The sequence below is a fragment of the Leucoraja erinacea genome, chromosome 4 (genome assembly GCF_028641065.1).
Source record: "Leucoraja erinacea ecotype New England chromosome 4, Leri_hhj_1, whole genome shotgun sequence".
NCBI lineage: Eukaryota > Metazoa > Chordata > Chondrichthyes > Rajiformes > Rajidae > Leucoraja > Leucoraja erinaceus.
Window position 1 is genome coordinate 80,146,891 of NC_073380.1, and position 21,838 is coordinate 80,168,728.

Below are 21,838 nucleotides of genomic sequence, written 5' to 3' on the forward strand. Positions count from 1 at the left end.
TTTGAGGGCAGCCTATACCTCTGAATTTGTCCGGACATCTTCAACTCCTGTGTATCTTAACTCTTGTTTCTTATAGCGGAGTCAGATATGGGGGAAAAGGCAGGTCGGGCTACTGATTGTGGATGATCAGCCATGATCACATTGAATGCTGGCTCAAAGGGCCGAATGGCCTACTGCGCCTATTGTCTATTGTAAAGAATCTTGAGGATTGAGCTGCATTTCAGCTCATTTCACTTTTTTCTCATTCTTGTTTTTGTCTTTCCCATAGTACAGACATTGCAGTAAGAATGTCCTACCTTATTGTTTAACATGCTTGGATTCTGAGTTTGTCCCTGGGGAAAAATGGAATAGAAAATTGCAGTTTCTAAAACTGCATGATCTGGAATCAGTTGAAATTGAGGTGTGGTGGTCTAGTAGTTCTTCTGGGACAGGTTGATCCAGAGGCCTGAATAAATGATCTACACATTACTTCATAATCTCACAATCAAAACTGGGGAATTTAATTTCAGTTACTTCAATAACCTGGAATAAACAAAATATTGCTGCATAATCACATTTTGTTCATGGAAATTCTTCAGGGAATTACCCATTCAGCATTATGGTTGACCTTTAATTGCCCTCTTAAAGGAATTTCTATGGAATTCAATTGTACGAAAATTGCTACGATAACATGTTATTGTTGTATTTACTCCACTTGAAAAATTATTTAAGTGATGCAAGAGTGCAGAGAGAATTCGGGACAGTGAACATTGTTGGCAGTATCACTGACCTGGATGAATTATGATGGACAATTGCCAGATTCTGCTGATAGCAGATAGCGAGAGAACCAGCATGAAACTGATCATGTCCTTATTATTCCTATCAATAATAACGGAGCAAATGTCATCACAACCGGTAAAATGGACAGTCCGTTGTCCTTGTGGAGAGGCAGGTGTTAAATGGGATAGTGCAGAACAGATCTAGCAGCTCAAAAGTAATAATTGTGTAGGCATTGCAGACAATCATAAATAATTGTACTCCACCCTGTAAAATAATTTCTTGTCATCTACCATCTGTTAGGACAGGACCTTTAGGCTTTTGGAGTTTAGAGTTACAGCTCAGAAACAGATCCTTCGGCCCACTGAGTCCGCAACAATCCCCCCCCCTACAATAATACTATCCTACATCCTTGGGGCAATTTTACCGAAGCCAATTAGCCCACAAAACTGTACATCTTTGGAGTGTGGGAGGATACCTGAGCACCCATAGAAAACCCACATGGTCACAGAGAGAATGTACAAACTCTGTACAGACAGCACCCATAGTCAGGATTGAACCCGGATCTCTGGCGCTGTAAGGTAGGAACTCTACCGCTGCACCACTGTGCTGCCCCCAACCTGTGCCGACCTATTCTGTTTAAAGGAAAACATTTGGGTGACTATTGGTAATTAATAAACTAATGGGAATAGTTTTTCTCAAAATTGCCAGCGTATAAATAGTTCAGCCAATTTGGTTCACTGCTGGTAAATTCAGCAGACTGAGGGCATATAGCAAAATGTATGGTAACTGACCACACCCTGATCTGTGCTCCAAATATGAGCTGTTCCAGTGCAGTTTCAGCACAGATATTTACTGAAGAATGATGAAATTGAATCTTGCCAATAACCATCCCCTCTGACTATTCTTCATCACAAGCAAAGTGTCAATGGTACAACCATTTTTTAGCTCTTACTTATCTGCCAATTGCTCAATTTGTGCTCTGTCAGAACCAATCCACTCCAAATGTCTTTCTATGCTTGGTCCAACATGGACTAGAGGTGAGATGAGTGATTGTCCTTTGCATCGAAGAATTATCATCCAAATATGATCTCCAAAGAGCCTCAGTAAGCTTTTGGAATTGAGGTGCAAAGCTCCCTGACACATAGGGAATTATCACTTTGGTGTTCCTCGATATCCATGATGTCAACATTGAGAATGTTAACTGGACCCAGCTACAACTTTTTTGCGACCTCATTTATTAACCAAAGGATGAATGGCCTTTTGATTCCTCAAAGCTGCTTCATCATCAATGAATAAACAGTCCCACGTTATTCCTTGTGTGAACTTTTCAAGATTCTAATTTAATTATTGCTAGCGAAAACACATCTTAAGCTAAATTACAAAAAGTAATTATAAAGGGAACAGTAGAAGGTCTTGAATATAAGCCTGTCAATTGCATTTGTCTTGTTCATTTTATGTAAACCTGTAATCTTGAATACAAAATGTGATTGTATTCCGTTGGTTAGGGCTAATTAAAAATGCATCACAGGCTATTTTACAATTATTTCATCCGCGCTACCATTCGTGAAATTAGGTTCCCTAAATTCTAACCTGTAGTTGCATACAATTTTATTTAATTTCAGTGCAGCATTCAAAGTAAGATTTAATTTAAATTTTAAAATCTGAACTGTGTAAGAGATTACTGAACACAAATCATATATTTTTTAAAACAATGGAAAGTAGGACAGCTGCCAAGAATAGAGATTTGATCTTTTAAATTCTCAGCTGAGGGATGGATTAATTTTAATGCTAAATAGTGAGAATGTTTTAGTGAAAACATAGAAACATAGAAATTAGGTGCAGGAGTAGGCCATTCGGCCCTTCGAGCCTGCACCGCCATTCAATATGATCATGGCTTATCATCCAACTCAGTATCCCGTACCTGCCTTCTCTCCATACCCTCTGATCCCCTTAGCCACAAGGGCCACATCTAACTCCCTCTTAAATATAGCCAATGAACTGTGGCCTCGACTACCCTCTGTGGCAGAGTGTTCCAGAGATTCACCACTCTCTGTGTGAAAAAAGTTCTTCTCATCTCGGTTTAAAAGGATTTCCCCCTTATCCTTAAGCTGTGACCCCTTGTCCTGGACTTCCCTAACATCGGGAACAATCTTCCTGCATCTAGCCTGTCCAACCCCTTAAGAATTTTGTAAGTTTCTATAAGATCCCCTCTCAATCTCCTAAATTCTAGAGAGTATAAACCAGTCTATCCAGTCTTTCTTCTTCATAAGAAGTCACATCCCAGAATCAGTCTGGTGAACCTTCTCTGCACTCCCTCTAAATAATGTTGGTCCTCAGATTTGGAGACCAAAACTGCACAAAACACGGGTCAAGTCCCATCTAGACAAAAAAGGTTTTGCAATCAACAATTTAAACACCTCTGGATCATTTAAATAAACACAAACATTGGGAATAAAAAGTAATTTAATGAATGATATTGAACTGATAGAATTTAATCTGGTAGGAAAACATTCAAGTGTTTCCTTTCAATCAGTGAAACAAATGGAGCATTGAACTATATTAACAAATCAATGAAGTCTTATTCTATATTTTTGGTATTGAAGTTTATCGAACCATGCCACGAGCAATGGTCAGATCTTGTCAGTAAGACGTGGTCTATTGGTCTATTGGAAGAGTTGTGAAACTTGTAAGGTGGATTCTGTAAGGCTTGAAAACCTGTTCACATTAAGGATATAACAAAAAATAAATCTTTACCATCTAATATTTCTATAGAGCAGAAAATGCAACATGTGGCAAAATATTTTAAACTCTTAGCTGATCAGAACGAGGATCATAGCTAAGAGATAAGAATAGATGGCCAAGGTCTGTTGATAGGAAGCACTTTGTTCAAAGAATAGCGTGTCACTCTAATGAAATAAAACATTCTTGAATCATTTTGTCAGTTGGATGATAATGAATGAACATTATTCTTTTATGGAATAACATATACATTTATAGAGATATGACATTAAAATGCTTCATTTCTTTGGTGAAATTCTTAATTTGTATATAAACAAAGTTTATATATTTGAATTAATTTTCTTCCCCTTTCAGATAATGGTACCTGGACACAGCTGTGGCTGGTATCAGATTATCATGAACATGGTTCCCTGTTTGACTACTTGAACAGGTACACTGTTACTGTAGAAGGCATGATTAAACTGGCACTTTCTACAGCCAGTGGACTTGCACACCTGCATATGGAAATAGTTGGTACACAAGGTAAGAATGCTAATTTTTGCAAAAAGATTAACATTTTGAATATCATTAGAGAAGCAAGTGAAGAAACTGAGTTGTTTTATGAAAAGGACATATAAACAGAAAACTGTTGTATAAAAAGGCCGTATACATATTTTTGATTGAGGATAAAATCCAAAATTGCATGGAAGAGGCATGTTTGCTAATAGGAACTTCGGCTGAAGTAGGCTGTATCAGATATATCTAAGGACATTGTAGGAAACTAGAGAGGAAATTGTGGGAGCCCTGGTTGAAATTTACGAGTCGTCTTTAAATACAGAAGAAGTGCCGGAAGACTGGAGGGTGGCAAATGTTGTGCCTCAAGGAATGCTGCAAGGAAAATGCTGGGAACTATAAGTCAGTGAGTTTAACATCTGTAGTTGGAAAGTTACTAGAGTATGGGATATACAGGCATTTGGATGGATAAGGGCTGATTAGGGATAGTCAACATGGTTTTGTATAAAGGGTCATAATTCACACATCTGAGTTTTTTTGAAGACCTGACCAAAAATGTTGATGAGGGCAGAGCTGTAGATGTTGTATACATGGATTTCATTAAGACATTTGTCAAGGTTCTGCATGGTAGGCTGCTCTGGAAGGTTAGATCGCATGGGATCCAAGGAGAGATAGCTGAATGGATAGAAAATTGGTTTCTTGGAACGGAAGCAGAGGGTGATGGTGGAAGGTTGCATCTCGGACTGGAAGTCTGTGAATAGTGGTGTGCCTCAGGGTTCGGTGCTGGGCCCGTTACTGTTTGTCATCTACATTAATGATTTGGATGAGAACATACAAGGGCAAGATTAGGAAGTTTGCTGATGATACAAAAGTGGGTGGTTTTGCAGATAGTGAAGATGGTTGTGAAAAATTGCAGCAGGATCTTGATCGATTGGCCAGGTGGGCTGAGGAATGGTGGATAGAATTTAATCCAGTGAAATGTGAGGTGTTGCATTTTGGGACTCGAACAAGGGCAGGACCTAGACTGTGAATGGTAGGGTTCAGGGGAGTGTTGTAAAGAAGAGTGATCTAGGAGCATAGGTTCATGGTTCCTTGAAACTCGAGTCGCAGGTAGATAAAGTAGTCAAAAAGGCTTTTGGCACATTGTCCTCCATCAGTCAGAGTATTGAGTATAGAAGTTGGGAGGTCATATTTTAGTTGTATAAGACGTTCAGTTCTGGGGACCATGTTATAGGAAAGATGTTGTCAAGCTGGAAAGGGTACAGAATATATTTATGAGGATGATACCAGGACTAGAGGGTCTGAGCTTTAGAGGGAGAGGTTGAGTCGACTGGGACTCTATTCCTTGGAGCAAAGGAGGATGAGGGGTGATCTCAGAGGTGTATAAAATCATGAGAGGAATATATCGGGTAGATGCACAGAGTCTCTTGCCCAGAGTAGGTGAAGCGAGGACCAGAGGACATGAGTTTTAGATGAAGGGGAAAAGATTTAACAGAAATCTGATGGGTGACTTTTTCGCACAAAGGATGGTGGGTGAATGGAGCAAGCTGCCAGATGAGGTCGTTGAGGCTGGGACTATCCCAACATTTATTAAACAGTTAGGAACATGGATAGGACAGGTGTGGAGTGGATATAGACTAAACGCAGGCAGGTGGGAATAGTGTAGCTCTGACATGTTGGCAAATTGGGCCGAAGGGCCTGTTTCCACACTATGACACTAGGACTTCTTTGGTGGCAGTGTAAGTGTTTGACAAAGCGGTCATATTATCAGCAGAAACGCTTCAATCTGTTTGCATACTGACGTGAAAAACCCTCCTTCTGCAGGAAAACCTGCCATCGCACACAGAGACCTAAAATCAAAAAACATTCTTGTGAAGAAGAATGGAACTTGCTGCATTGCAGATTTAGGATTGGCAGTAAGGCATGACTCGGCCACAGACACGATTGATATTGCTCCAAATCACAGAGTGGGAACAAAAAGGTAAATTGTGTTTATTTGTATGTGATTATATTGTGAAATAAGGATCAAAGTAAATACCTCAGGTTTGCATTGTAGTCGGGGGGGGGGAAACGGTCAATTCCCAAAAGAGCACTATTTCAAGATCGAATTGTAAATTAATATTTAAAACTAGAGATATCTTTAGACCTTGCTTCAGCCACTGACTTTAAAAAAAACCTACCTCTTTTTTCCTGTTATCTATTTGGCTCTGAATTCACCCTTTTATATCAAGTGTGTTTTTAAATGTCTTCATTGTAACTGCCTCTACCACTAGCAATTCATTCCATCTTCGACCATCCTCTGTGTGAAAACATTGCCCATCAAGTCCTTTTTAAATCTTTCTTTTCTTATCTTAAAACCTATGCTCTTCAGGCTCCCCTACCCTGGCGAAAATACTGTGACTACCTTATACATTTACCTCATTATTTTATAAATCCCTATAATAATGTTACCCCTAAGCCTCCTGGGCACCATGGCAAAAAGATTTCACACTATCCAGCCTTTCCTTACAACTCAAACCCTTCAGACTACATAACATCCTAACAAATCTTTTTTCCCCCCATTTAAATGATATCCTCCCTAAAGCAAGGTGATCAGAGCTGCACAGAGTTCTTCAAATGTGGTTTTGCTAAATGTGGTCTTGTATAGCTATAACATGACATTCCAGCTGCTATGTTGAATACCCTGACCGATGAAAGTAAAGTATGCTAAATGCCTAATTCACCACCCTGTCTACCTGGTTTTCTTTCCACTTTCATGGAACTATGTACCTGCAACCCTCAGCCTCTTTTACAGCACCCTCCGGAGTCCTACAGTTTATTCTGCAAGTCCTGCCATGGTTTGTCTTGCCAACATGCAAAATCTTGCATTTAGCTGAATTAAACTCCATATCTATTCCGTGACCAATTGATCAAGATCAAAATCGCTAATTTTAAATAATGATAGTGGACCCAGCATTAACCCCCATGATCACCAGTCTAAAAAACAAACCTCTACCATCTGCCTATTTTCAGCCTATTCTGTATCCATATGGATGGGTTTCTGATGTGATCCAACCTTCCAGACCATTCTCCCAAAGGTTCCTTGTTAAAGGTCTAGCTAATGTCCACGTAGACAATGTCTAGTGCACTGCCCTCACCATTCTTCTTGGTCAACCTTTCAAAAACGCTCAGTCAAATTGGTGAGGTGTACAAAGCCACGCTGACTTCCTAATTAACGTTTGGTTTCCAAATCCATTTTGACCCTGTACCTCAGAATAGAACTTGCCTACCACTGATATTAAGCTCACTTGCCTGGAGTTCCTTGAATTTTCCTCAAAGCCTTGCGTACATAAAGGCACAATTTTAACCTCATAAATCTTCATTTGTTTTCTTCGTCACGCTAGCAACTAAAAGGCCACAACATCATTTGGAATTCCTTGTAATGGGTGCAGAAAATTGTCTTTAAATAATTTAATAAAATTTAACGTTACTACTACTCGTCCTTTCTCAATATTGCTGTATGATGTAATTTGTTTTGTGGACTTTAGTCGGGTATCAAGGTGGGACCACAAAACCCTGAGTTTATAGACCATCATGTTGATAAACAGGAGAGATGAATACAAACAATTGGATGCAGTATATCTGGATTTTCAATAGTTTGATAAGTTTGTTACATAAAATGGAAGTTCTTGATGCTGGAGGTAATGTGTTAGTGTAGTTGGAAGATAGAGCAAGAATAAATGTGTTTCCTTTTCTCATTGGCAGGCTTTTGCCAGGAAATGTTACCCATGTCTGGTTTTAAAATGCTTCGGCTAAAATGGCAGAACATTTTTTTAAATTTACTGTCATCATGCAAATTGCAAAGAGTGTAATTGTCTTTGCCAAGAGATGTGGACAGGGAAGTTACCATAGGTGGCCAATAAAGGTCCCAGAAGAGCTAAATGTGCAGAATTGTGAAATCACTCATTTTGTTAGGAAGGAAAGCAAAATGAGAATTTTCTAAGAGTTGTGAAAGTTTCTGTGAATAATGATTTTGAAATTGTTGAAAGATGAAAGCCAATTGGCTACAGGCGCAGTAAATATATCCAGTTGTGGACACGAGGAACTGGAGATGCTGGAATCTTGAGCAAAATACCAATTGCTGAAGCAACTTGGCAGGTCAGGCAGCATCTGTGCAGGACATGGACAGGCAATGCTTCTGGCCGAAGCCGATCTTCAAAGTTCACTGATTCTCTTTGTTGCAAGGAATTTGCAATGTAACAATAGGCCTGTCGTGGTTTTGATGGGACCAGCAAGAGTACAGTGCAGTCCGTGACTTTGTACCCAATGAAAGAGCTGCGAGCTTTGGTGACATTGCAGTGCAAATTCACTGGATGATTTCTGGGGAGGGTAGGTTGTTCTCTGGAAACAAATTGAGAGGATGGTTTTATGGAATCCAAAGTTTAGATAATCACACTGAAGGACGAGTGATTCTGAGATGAATTGGCAAGTAGAAATTAAAACAGTATCTTCAACTGAAGCATCTAGAATAAGAGCTACACTCCCATTATGTGGCTAGTATTTTTAGCAGTGAAATGCAATATTTTGATAAATTCAAAATCATTTGTATTCTATTATTCCCAAGAGGACTTAAATGCACAACCATTGAGTACATTGCAAGCTTGTCATAATCTTGCTGTATGGCAGGGCAAACCTAAGAGACCATACTAATTTCTTATGTTCTTAACCCACCACCAACAATTCCATGCCTGTTGTATCACATGTGGATTTAAAATCAGCTGCTTGGCTTTTAAAAGCTGATTTGGATTGATGGCTTTATACCAATGTTTGCCAGTAGTTTATATTTGTCTTTCCGTCCAGATACATGGCTCCAGAAGTTCTTGATGATTCCATAAACATGAAACATTTTGAGTCGTTTAAAAGAGCAGATATCTATGCTATGGGCTTAGTATTTTGGGAAATTGCACGGAGATGTTCAGTGGGTGGTAAGTAAAGCATATCATATGTCCAACTTGCTTTGGCATGTGGGGAAGAGAATTTTTCTACTCTATCTCTGTAAAACAAATTCTTTATAACCATTTGCGAAATAGATATTCTCTTCATATTGATGAAGCCAATTCTATGTAATGTAATGGAAAATTGTGACGGGGTGGCCACTTTGTTCTGATGCATGATGTACTATTCATTATGATATGATTTTGGCAAGATCAACTTCTAATATTTGTGTATTGTAATTTCCATTCTTTGTTATTTCTTTATATTTGTTTACAACTTTTATGAGTCCAAAGATCTTGATTTTTATGTGCCCATGTTTTAGGTATTCACGAAGACTATCAGCTACCTTACTATGACTTGGTACCATCAGACCCTTCGATTGAGGAAATGAGGAAGGTGGTGTGTGAGCAGAAACTGAGGCCAAACATTCCTAACCGATGGCAAAGTTGTGAGGTAACACTTGTGAATTTCAATTACTTCTATTTCAGCTTTGCTGTGTCAGTGTTTGCATGGTTAGAACATTCCATTGGCACCTAACACTAACCTGGATTCAAACATTTAGATGCAAGGAACTGCAGATGCTGATTTGCAAAAGAAGACATTAAATGCTAGAGTAAATCAACGGGTCAGGCAGCATTTCTGGAGAATATGGGGAGGTGACGTTTTGGGTCAGGAGTCTTCTTCAGACTGAGTGTACTGGAAGGAGAAAGCTGGAAGGACTATCAGCCTGAAGAAGAATCCAGACCCCAAAAGTCACCTATCGCAATTCTCCAGAGATGCTGGCTGATGCGCAAAGTTATTCCAGCACCTGTGAGTTTTTCATTTCGGTTAAAATATTGTTTTCTTCATTTAGGAAATGAAATCAAGAATATTTTTGTTTAAAAAAGGGCTAATCTGTGCTTGCACTTTGTTTGCCTTTAACCTTTTATTGACTGAATTAAAATAAAAAACTTCTATGTATTCTCTCATGAAAATTTGATTCCATTATATTGCATCAATGTTATTTTAATTTTGCCTTTATTTACCATTGAAAAGCTTCAAACCATTATTTTTGATATAGTCCAACTTTTTAGCACAAATTTGAAAGCTCTCAAAATTGATATCGTAGGTTTAAAGAAGCTGGTGTATGGTTATTGGAACCTTACTGTCATGTTTTATCTCCAACATGTCTTATTTGGAAATGTGGTAGCAGATGCTGTTTTGTTTTGATTTATTCCTATAGTGTCAGGTTTGTATCACATTTTTCTCTTGTCAGTGGTAGCTATTTTGTTGTCATTCTAATCAATCACATTTTTCTCCGCCGAGTGGTAATAGTTGGATGATTTTAACTTTCCAAACATTGACTTTGACTGCCAATGTGTAAGGATTGGACTGGGGTGGATCAATCAATATGTAGGTAGCACAATTGGAGAAGGGGCAGAATTAGACCACTTGGGAAATACAGCAGACGGGTGATTGAAGTGTTATTGCAGGAGCTCCTTGGTATCAATGACTATAATGCTATTCGATTTTAAATAATTATGGATAATGATAAGACTGGTCCAAAAGTTTTTGAAGAAAAAGTTGGGGAAGGAGATTTTTATTATATTACACAGAAACTTTCAAAAGTTGAATGGGGGAAGGCTGTTTGTAGTTAAAAGGATGTCTGGTAAGTGGGGGGCTTTCAAAAGTGAGATAGGGAGAGTTTAGGCAAACGTGTTCCTGTTGAAATGAAACGCAAGGTTGCAGGTGTATGGAATCCTGGATTATGAGGTATTAACCCTCTGATCGAACAAAAGTAGACATGCCCGGTAAGGGCTGCAGGGTTGTAGTAAATGCTTTGTGTATTGGGACTGCTGAAGTACATTTAAGAAGGGAATTGGGAGGGGAACAGGGGAACATGAGATTACTTTGGCAAATAAAGTTAAGGAGAATCCAAAGTGATTCTACAAGTATAAGAACAAAAGAGTAGCCAGAGAGAGAACAGGGCTCCTTAAAGATCAACAAGATCATCTACATATGGAGCTGTAGGAGCTGGACGAAGTATTAAATTGATATTTTTGTCTCTATTCGCTGTGAAGAAAGATATGGATGCTTGGGAACTTGGAAGTTCAGAGTAATGTTTTGAATAGAGTCCGCATTACAAAAGAGGAGATGCTTGCTTAAAACGCATGATGTTAGATAACATCTCTGGGACCTGATCAAATGTATCCTGTATCTGTACACAGTGGGCAGCTTGATTGTAATCATGTATAGTCTTTTTGCTGACTGTATAGCATGCAACAAAAAGCTTTTTCACTATACCTCTGTACACGTGACAATAAATAAACTAAACAAAACTGAACAGAGAACATTGTGGAAAGCAAGAATTTAAGAAACATTGCAAGGAAAAGCCTGGGAATTGCAGATCTAACATTAGTGGTGGTTAAGTTTTTGGAATGGATTGTGTGAAACTGGATCTACGGGCATTTGGTATGCACGGGCTGATGAGGGAGAGTCAGCAAGGCTTTGTGTCGGGAAATAATGATTCATAAATTTAATTTGAGTTTCTTGAAGAGGTGCCAAGAAGATTGATGATTACAATGTGTTAGATATTGCCAATCTACAGTTCCCAGACTTTTTTGCAGCCTTTCATAAATAAAGACGCAACATTAGCGACCATCCAGTCCCTCAGCCCCTCATGCTTAGATGTCGATGATACAAATATCTCTGCAAAGGCCTCTGCAAATACTTCCCTATCTTCCCACGATGTCCTCCGATGCATGATCATGTCCCAGGGATTTATCTACTTCAATGCATTTTAAGACCTCCAACATCATCTCTTCTGTGGTGTGGACCCTTTTCAAGGCATCACAGTCACCTTTCTTCAGCTCCCTAGCATCTGTGTATTTTTCCATGTTGAATACAGATGAGAACCAGTTAATTTAATACCTCTCATCTCCAATGTCTCTATAGAGAAATGTAGGTCTTTAAGGTGCCCTATTCTCTCCCTACTTAGTCTTTTGTTCTTGGTATACTTTAATTTATTTTAGATTCTCCTTTACCTCGTCTGCCAAACCTATTTCAATGGCCTCTTTTTGACCTCCTGATTTTCCTCTTCAAAATATACTCATGCACCCTCTCTGCTCAAGGGATTCACTTGATCCAAGATTCTATTAAGAAACTCCCTGTGTTCTGGATTTAATCAAAAAAAACTATTGACATCCAACGTAATGTTGAAATAATATTCTTACCAAGTTTATTCCATTACAGTTACAACTCTATCGTTTACCTGACAATGTGGAAAGTTGCCCAGGTGTCTTATCCATAGAAAGCAGAACAAATCCAAATGGCTAATTAATACCCTGTCTATTTTTGTCATCAGCAGCTTTCCAGTAAATGAAAGATTTGCTGCCGGCAAGCACCAAGACTGGGATAGAATCCAGGCTTGGGCTGTCAAGTGGCAACACATACACACGTATCAGTGACAGTCATCCACATGAGGGAGGCTTATCACTTTCACCAGCAGAGTCCATTAACCAGAGCTGTACTGGATCAGTCAAGTAATAATTGAACCAGAGGAGGTCTTTGGTAATATTTTGTGCTGAGTTATGCAGCTTCTAGTGATGTCATCTGCATTTACTTTTTACCTATGCTTGATCAGTTTTGATGTCACATTGAAGAAAGTGCAGTTTCATTATTGAATTGATTCTGGAGGTTGGACTTCATCGCGTCGTGAACGTACAGAGTTTTTTTACAGCTCTGAGCATTGCGGTTTTAATGATTTTTGTAAGATTTAGAAGTCCTCTGCCCTGATGGTATACTTAAAAACTATGCAGACCAACTGATTGGATTTTTTGCAGATATCTACGACATCTCGCTAGTTAGAACCGTAGCCCCCGCCTTCTTTAAAAGGACATCCATTTGTATGAAGAAGGATCTCGACACAAAACGTAACCTATTCATTTTCTCCAGGGATGCTGTCTGACATGCTGATTTACTGCAGTTTTTTATGTCTATCTTCAATTTAAACCAGCATCTGCAGTTTCTTCCTACACTAATCCATAATACTGGTGCCAAGAAGGGCAAGGGGACATGCCTCAATGAATACTGACCAATTGCACTGATCTCCATGGTGATGAAGTGCTTTCAAAAGTTGTTTATGAACCATATCAACTCCTACTTTAGTATGGACTTGGACATTTACAATTTGCCTACCAGTACAATAGACCAGCAGGGGGTGCGATCTCGCTGGCTATCCACTCTGCACTGGACCACTTGGACAATCAGAACATGTACGACAGGCTGCTGTTCATCAGCTACAGCTTGGTGTTCACAACATCAACCCCTCTAAATTGTTCATCATGCTCAGAGAACTGGATCGCCTCTCATCCTCATTGGATCCTCCACTTCCTCATCAACATCGGGATGCATTGGCAAATCTTCTTCCTCGATAATCATCAACACAGGAACACATCAACGCTATGTGTTCAGTCCATCTATGGACCAAAATGCTGGAAAAACTCAGCAGGTGAGACAAAAAATGCTGGAGAAACTCAGCGGGTGAGACATACATGCTGGAGAAACTCAGCGGGTGAGACAAAAATGCTGGAAAACCTCTATTCTCTCCATACCTATGACTGTGTACAAGAGACAGCTCCAACTCCATCTTTACATTTGCTGTTGATACCATCGTTGTTGGATGGAAAATGGGTAATGATGAGTGTAGGGTACAGGAGGAAGATTGATTGCAGATTATCAACGTTAGCAGGACCAAGGAGCGGATTGTTGACATCACATGGGGGAAAGCTGGGGATCAATGAAATGTGTAGGAAAGAAAACAGTCGTGAGAAACAGTGGATCTATAAATCTGTTTTTGGCAGCTTTGAGATCCTGGGCATGCATATCTGTGAAGATGTGTGCTGGGTCCAGCATTTGGATGCAATTGCTGAGAAAGCTCATCAACATCTATATTTCCTGGGAAGATTGAAGAGATTCGGTATGCCACCGAATACTTTGTCGAACTTCTACAGTTGTATGGCAGAGAACATACTGACCGATTGATTCAGTAACTCGCACGCTCAGGAACAAATACAGCTGCAGAAGGCGGTATACATCACCTGGCCTGTTGTGTAGATGTCAGTCCTCGCATTCGAAGGGGTCTTCAGAGGTGCTGCCTCAAAAGGCAGCAATTATCATCAAAGACCCACAGCACATTGCATTTCGCATTGCATTGCATTACAACGAAATGCATTTCGTTGTCTCTGTACTGTACACTGACAATGACAATTAAAATTGAATCTGAATCTGAACATTGGCCACTCTCATCTTGCTAATATAATTGGGAAGAAGGTACAGAATCCTGAAAACAGTGACCTCCAGGTTCAGGAACCACATCTTCTCCATTACCATCAGCCAGCACCGCCATTCAATGTGATCATGGCTGATCATCCACAATCAGTACCCCGTTCCTGCCTTCTCCCCATATCCCCTGACTCCGCTATCCATAAGAGCTCTATCTAACTCGCTCTTGAAAACATTCAGAGAACCAGCCTCCACTGCCCTCTGAGGTAGAGAATTCCACACACTCACAACTCTCTGTGAAAAAGTTATTCCTCATCTCCATTCTAAATGGCTTATCACTTATTCTTAAACTATGGCCCCTGGTTCTGGACTCCCCCAAAATTGGGAACATGCTTCTTCCTCTAGCGTGTCCAAACCCTTAATAATCTTATATATGTTTCAATAAGATCGCCTCTCATCCTTCTAAATTCAAGAGTATACAAGCCCAGCCGCTCCAAACTATCAACATTAGACAGTCCCGCCATCCCGGGAATTAACCTTGAACACCTACGCTGCACTCCCTCAATAGCAAGAATGTCCTTCCTCAAGTTTGGAGACCAATACTGTACACAATACTCCAGGTGTGGTCTCACTAGGGCCCTGGACAACTACAGGTGGACCTCTTTGCTCCTATACTCAACTCTTTTTATGAATCACAACAAAACAATGCTGAATGATTGACTGACTACAAAATGTACATTTATCTCTAAATGTGTGGGATTTGCTGAATTGAATTTGCTTACTTGGTGTACTGTACATATCATCTCCACCCTCCAATGTCCCTCCCGTCAAAGTCTGGGCCCTGTCCAACTTGGATTATTTCCGACCAATTTATTGCGACTGCAGTTTACTTGATTATTGGAACCACAAAATTTGCTTAAATTGTTTGCTGAACTAATTGACGGGAATCAAACACTCACTCGAAGCAGAACATTTGTAGGAACTTTTGAGCACATACTTGGAAACAGGACCTTTTCATATAAACAAACCTGGGAATTTCCCCTGGAATCCTCAGTGCTCTATGTGATTAGTGTTTCTGCAGACACTGCAGCCAACCATTGCAGAAACCTCCCTAGCCATCATAATACTAGCTCCTTCTCCACATAAGTTCCCAGCAAAAGCATTAGCTCTATGTCCCTGAACAGCAGATACACAAGGATCGTTCACGGTATCCTGGGGCCTAACATAATTTTCCAAATTTGGAAATGTAAAGGGAGAGGCTAAGCAGGATAGTTCGTCATTCTACATTATTTTCTTGTAGCTGTCCTCCTATTTACAATTTTGGAATACTGGTTCATTGATACAAGCTCCAAACAATATCACTGTGAAACAGACAAGCTAGAACTTTTCCGGCCTCCAATCATGAGACCGGGGAGGGGGGGGGGGGGGGGGGGACCGGGCTGAGGGGTGACCCGCAAGCGCTGCCGACCCTTCCCCCCCCCCCCCCCCCACTCGAGACGTCCGGACCAACGCGACACCAGGCCCAGCGCGGAGAAGCGCCAACTCCAACACCAGCGGCCCCAGACCCACAGCCAACTCCGGCCCAACCCCACTACAACTCCAGAGAAACTCGCTCCCCACTACAACGACAAGTGCCAGTTTGGCCATGACCTCAGCCGCCACCACGAGTACAAGCTGTACCTTGCAAACCACCGGCTTCTGCCCCTTAGGTACCCGCTGCCACTTCACCCACAGCCCCAAGGAGGAGCGGGGGCCCTGGCCACACATGCACCAGAGCACCAGCCTGGGCTCAGCCTCCTCCGGCCCGACACAAGGCTGGGCCGTGCTGCGGGTGGCCTTCAGGCCAGAATTAGAGCTGGCCAGAACTCTGGGCTTGGGGCTGGGTAGGGGAGGAGGCGGAGGTTGCTGCTGCCGCCAGCACCACCATCACCAACAGTACTTGCAGCTCCGAGTCGCCCGGCGGCTGCCCATCTTCAGCAGGGTCTTGGTATCGGTGATGGAGGGCTGCTGGGGCTAGGGGTGGGGGGGGAGGCTGGTGGAGGGTTGCCCGGGGCCAACCCGGCGGGACAGGCAAAGCTACATACAGCAGCTACATGTCCGGGGCCGCCCCGCCAGCCCAGGGCCACCCCGGACACCTCCAGACAGGAACGGGACTCCAGGGAGGGGACGGGGACGGCCCAACAGCAACTGAACAGCGCTCGCAGCGACGGAGAGCTGGGCCCGACTACAACAAAAACGCAAGCCTGCACACAATGCAGCACCACCGTTGCCAAGACTGTTTTATAGCTAGTGACCTATGATCTGGGCATGCGCAGTCGGAATACCGAACTCGCTTATACAGGCATGGCAGAGCATCACCAGAGAAAACACCCAGCAACTGGTGATGTCCATGAATCGCAGACTTCAAGCAGTCATTGCATGCAAAGGATATGCAACAAAATACTAGCCATTGCTATTTTCATTTACATGACATTGTTGTGTCCCAAACATTATGGTGCCCTGAAATGGGGAGACTATAAAAACACTGCTGTAATTTCTACATGGTGAAATGTAAATAAATGTATAAAAATGGCCTTTAGAATCTGAGAATGTGTACTTTAACCACGTGATTTTTTTTCTATTACAAATCTCAAATTGTGGAGTACAGGGGCAAATAAATAAATGAAAGGTCTTTGTCACAAACATTATGGAGGGCATTGTATATTGGATCTCTGAGATCAAATAAATTCAGTTTAACACTTTGTACACCAGGAATGATGCCACTTGGTCTTCTTTTAACAGATTATAAAATTTAAAGTTATTAAGGTAGAAATGTTCATCGTGCAATTTATCATGTTATAATTTGAATATTTGCATTGTGGTGTAAAATTGCTTTAATTTAAATCTATTACACAACAGTGCTGTTTGGTTTCTGTACTTTAGCACCAATTGACTTGGCTAAGAAGGTTTTTCTTTAAAATAACGAACACCCCTTTTGCAAGCTCTTGGAAACTTAATATGTTTCACTTTGGAGATTATCTCAAAAATACTGCTGTCTGGTTGTGCAAAGTTCAGTGAAGAATGTTTGTGCATCTGTAGCATTATAGATTGTAGCTCGTCACATGCAACTGACTTTATCTAATCTACTTTAATGAGTAAATATTAACAGCCTCCTTTCAGAAGTTTTCACCTCCAACGGTCTATGTCTGAAAACTGGTTCACCTCGAACTTTCCGACAAGTGAAAACAAAGATATAGTTTAAAACCCATTTCAAGTTGCTAGATTAGCATTGTAGTTTTTACTAACAATACCAAAGCTGTCTTTGCCTATCCCCTTAACCAGTGCATGCTTCAATGTCAATATTAGAGTTCTGCTTAGTTTCTACTTTCTTTTAGTTAATCAAAGATGAGAGGATCAAGCATCTAAGACTATTGTTTGGCTGTCAATGATATAGTTTAATTGACTCTTGAGATTGTTTCAACTGGATCCTTAGCCTATCATTATATTTGGAAGAATATCTAGATTCAAAGATTGAAATATTTTCAACCAGGGATGCAAATGTGGGAGAATTTTAGATATAACTTGTAGGTTTTGGTATTTATTCTCTTCACTGTGGATTGCCAACTTGTTCTAATCCTGCTATCTCTTTGCCGCAGGCTCTACGTGTAATGGCCAAAATCATGCGTGAGTGTTGGTACGCCAATGGAGCAGCCAGATTAACTGCTCTTCGTATCAAGAAAACGTTGTCTCAGCTCAGCCAACAGGAAGGCATAAAGATGTAGTCGGATGCAGTCCAGAGATCGAGTTGATAGGATGATAACTGCAAGTGGATTGCAGTATTATTGGAAGGGATTCTTGTTCTACCTCATCGAGGGAGCAGAAGATGGATCACTCTGTCTGCACCACATTTTCTAAATTACATAGGAAATTTCCATCATGCCTAGCTCTCTAATGGACATGTTGAGCGCAGGCTGAGGTCCACTTTGTGCACTGAACACTACCTTCCCAGGACATTGACATATTATGTAGCGTAGGTTTTTTTTAAATTAACATTTAACTTGATGACAAAGTGTTATTATTGGTCTTAATAGTAGAAAAGCTGGAACACTTAAGCCTTTACCAATACTGCCCCAAAATGTTGAAGAGACTGGTAATGGGGCTAGTCCCACAAAGGAATATAAATGTCTGTGCAAGATACAGTATTACACACAAAGGGTACTCTGTCTAAGGGTTGAGTACTGGTTTTACTGCTTAGCAATTCAACCAAGTGAATATAATTTTGAATCCTTGCAATTTATTTTCACCTTTTATTGGCTAAAACTTTTGAGTCAGGAATTCTACACTTCACATTTGGTTTGAGCCATTACGCCACTTTGAAATGGCTTACATACTTGGGAACAAGACTGAGACAAATGCATTAACTGTTGCTACTTTTCTTTTGTTGCAGGAATAAGATTTGTGTTGAAATTGTGACTTTCTGAAATGGGTACGCAAATCGGGCCTATGTATAGTAGCCAGAAGTAAAAAAAAAAAAAACCCTAACCTGTATCATGTACAATTTCCAGGTTTAGAGGTAATTTAGTGAGAGCCTCAATCTGGGTTTTAGTTCATTTTTGTTTTAACTAGACAATGTTTGCAATTAGTATTTTTTTTCTAGTTTTTGTTTTAAACATATGAACGTCAATTCCCAATAGCCTGGTGGAGGTTCATAACCCTCTACTCCATGAACATCAAAAAGAAAATTATAGGAATATGGTTATGGTATTCTACGATGCACTTCCATTGGTTGTTGTGCTGTGGTGGAAGCAGCCACTTAAAATAGCAAGGAACATACTTGCAATTCTTCAACTTGGCTTCCTGACAAGAAACGTTTTGCTTCTTGGAAATGGGGGGTGGGATGCTGGGTACCTTTGGTAAAAATTTGCTCTAGTATCATCTGTCAAATGCATTTTTGCTAAGGAAGAGTTATTTTGACGTTGTTGAATTTTTAACATAAAGTACATAATATAGCAAATGCCTCTCAACCAAATATAATTATAATGCATTTTAACACAAAATGATAGCAGCCAAATGAATTATTATTATTGTATGTAGCATAGTATGTAGATTAATCGACAAATATTTGCCTATTTTTCTCTCTCCATTTGCAGTGACACTAAGGACCCAATGAAGTCTTACTCGGTGCATTAATTGTGTGCATTTTATCATGCCATCTTTTGGGGTGAAAACATTTTACTTTGCTTTGTTTTAGGTGCCATTAAACTCAAATTAGCTTTAATGAATTTAGAATTATAAGAATAGTTATTAAAAATGAAGTTTCTATTTGGAGTGGACTGGGTTTTTATTTGGATTTTTAAAAGACTATTTTCTGCAGGTACAAGAAACAGCGCAAAATCGGAATGAAATCAATTTATTCATGAAATTATCTTTTTTGCAGCTTGGGAGTCTGCGTTTTTATTTGCACAAAATGCCATAATAGGCCTTATGATCTCGCACTGTAATATCTTGAACCATGTGTAAATCAAAGGCAATCTGATCACCTACTGCTAGGTATTCTCGGAGTACTCAATCTGCTTACACTTGGGCTTTACTTTTTTTGGGGGAGAAACGGCCTAAAATTACAATTTCACAGCTTTCCGACTTTATACACTGCAATTATTGATTATGGAGTCTGCCTTATCAGGTGTTTGAAGATGAATATAAAGATTCAACATCCAAATTTAACCTGGGGTGGAAAGACTTCAAGTTCTGTTTATTGCAGTACAGATGTGCAGTGTTGTTATTCCTTGAATTTGGCAAAGACGCAGTTAACTAATCCATTTGGTGCATTACAAATAGATCCACAAATAGAAATACATAGATAAGTCTTGCTTTTAGTTTTAACTTAGTTTACATATAATTGTATATTTACAAATGAGAAAGCCCAGTGTAAGAAAATATTTTTATTTCTACAACTTTTTACTTTTTAATATCATAAAATCTGTAGTGTGATTAACATGGTAATAAACCTAGTAGAAAAGCAGGGAGAAACACTATATAGAAAATGTTGCGTATAGCTTCTAGCTCAAATAAATCCAGATCTTTTTCTATCATCATTAATCTCAGTGTGTAGTTTCCTGGCTGAGAAACAGTATTATAATTGCAAGCAATGAAGGCCCCTGAAGTGGCTGAACTGCTGCTAAGCCCTTGGGTAAAATGTGTGGTAGCTCTGTTCGAAAGATTTCTCATCAGTCATTCCTGTTGTAAGTAATCACTGAGCATATTGTCTAAATGTATAGTACAGAAAACGTCTTTATCGTATTACAAGTTTTGTATGGTTAGCGAATGAACGCAACAAAATGGGCACCTCCCTATAAAACCATGGTAATTACTGTGATCTGCAGCATGTTAAGTGTGCATATCGGATGTGCTTCTTTATTACTATATTGAATTTACCCATGACAACTCAGTATATGCAAGTGATACTGCTGCATATGTTAATGTTAAATTATGAAATGCTGTTGACTTTATTTTCCTGTATCGAATGCCACTACCTGCCCTTTCTAACACAGTCCCACCAGCATGGTGTTACGCCATGCAGCCCCCAATTACAGAACATTTATTCTACACTCAAACAATTTTATGTAATTCTGCTTTAAATTAAAGATACCTCCGAATGACCAAGTTATATTTACCTCACTGTGTCTGTGATATTTTATATATATGCACAAATATATTAATATATATATTATATCACACTGATAGTTTCAGTAACTCGGCACGTTTGCAAACTCATGTTGATTTATATAAAATATGGTTGCTGTATTAATTTAAATCCTGTATCTGTCTATGGTACTGAAGTGTTTTGTGTATGTATTGCGCCTGGCTTATTGTATACTAGATCTTCCTTTTTATTGTTTGTATAAAATTGCTGATCCAGGAAGTATCCATGCTGCCCTGGCATTGCTTTTTCATTGGAGGTACAGCTTTACAGCTAAAATGTATGGAAAAAAAGAAAGATACGGGAGTCAGTAAATAGACATACAGCATTCAACAATTTTTTTTCTCCTTTCTTCCTAAAGTACAATTATTATAAATGATGTAATACAACTCCCTGATTGTTAAAATCATGCTCTTTTGTACAACATGCACAACAAAGATGGGCAATGCTAGATACTGAGTTAAATGGCTTATTGAAAGTATTGGCATTGTACAATGCATCTGACAAAACCAGATTAAAATAAACTGTTTATCACCTAGATAAATGATTTGTGAGTCTTATTTCTTTTTCTTTTCAGGTTAAATTTTCACCATGACTGTTGCATTTTTTTTCTCCCCCGACGCGATGAATTAATCTCGTCTCCAAGTGGAAACAGACCGGTGTAATTAATTTAAATTATATGGCATTACAATGGATATGACTTATTTTCAACTGTTTGCTCCTACAGACAGCAACTTTATGCAGAACTTTTAACCTGAGTATCTTCCCCAGACATTTGGCAGGCTTTGTTTTGAAGGTGTTTACACAGACATCTACACAGTTAGTCTGTCAGTCCATCGTCAGTATTTTGCTTTTTGCTCCAACTCCAAATCAGCTTTCCCAACTACATACACTTGTTGAACTTTAAATAATTTCTGATTTCACAACTGCCAC

At 39.7% G+C, this 21,838-nt stretch overlaps 1 protein-coding gene across 1 annotated transcript in view; it reads left to right on the plus strand.

Annotated features, from left to right (window-relative positions):
- Positions 1 to 21,449, plus strand: part of tgfbr1b (transforming growth factor, beta receptor 1 b) — a 62,998-nt gene extending 41,549 nt beyond the window's left edge. Inside the window, exons 5-9 of the mRNA XM_055634625.1 lie at positions 3,853 to 4,020; positions 5,815 to 5,971; positions 8,830 to 8,954; positions 9,287 to 9,417; positions 17,862 to 21,449. Of these exons, the coding sequence (XP_055490600.1) occupies positions 3,853 to 4,020; positions 5,815 to 5,971; positions 8,830 to 8,954; positions 9,287 to 9,417; positions 17,862 to 17,987 (707 nt within the window). The 3' untranslated portion in view covers positions 17,988 to 21,449. The remainder of the gene's footprint in view (positions 1 to 3,852; positions 4,021 to 5,814; positions 5,972 to 8,829; positions 8,955 to 9,286; positions 9,418 to 17,861) is intronic.
- The last annotated feature ends 389 nt before the right edge of the window (positions 21,450 to 21,838 follow it).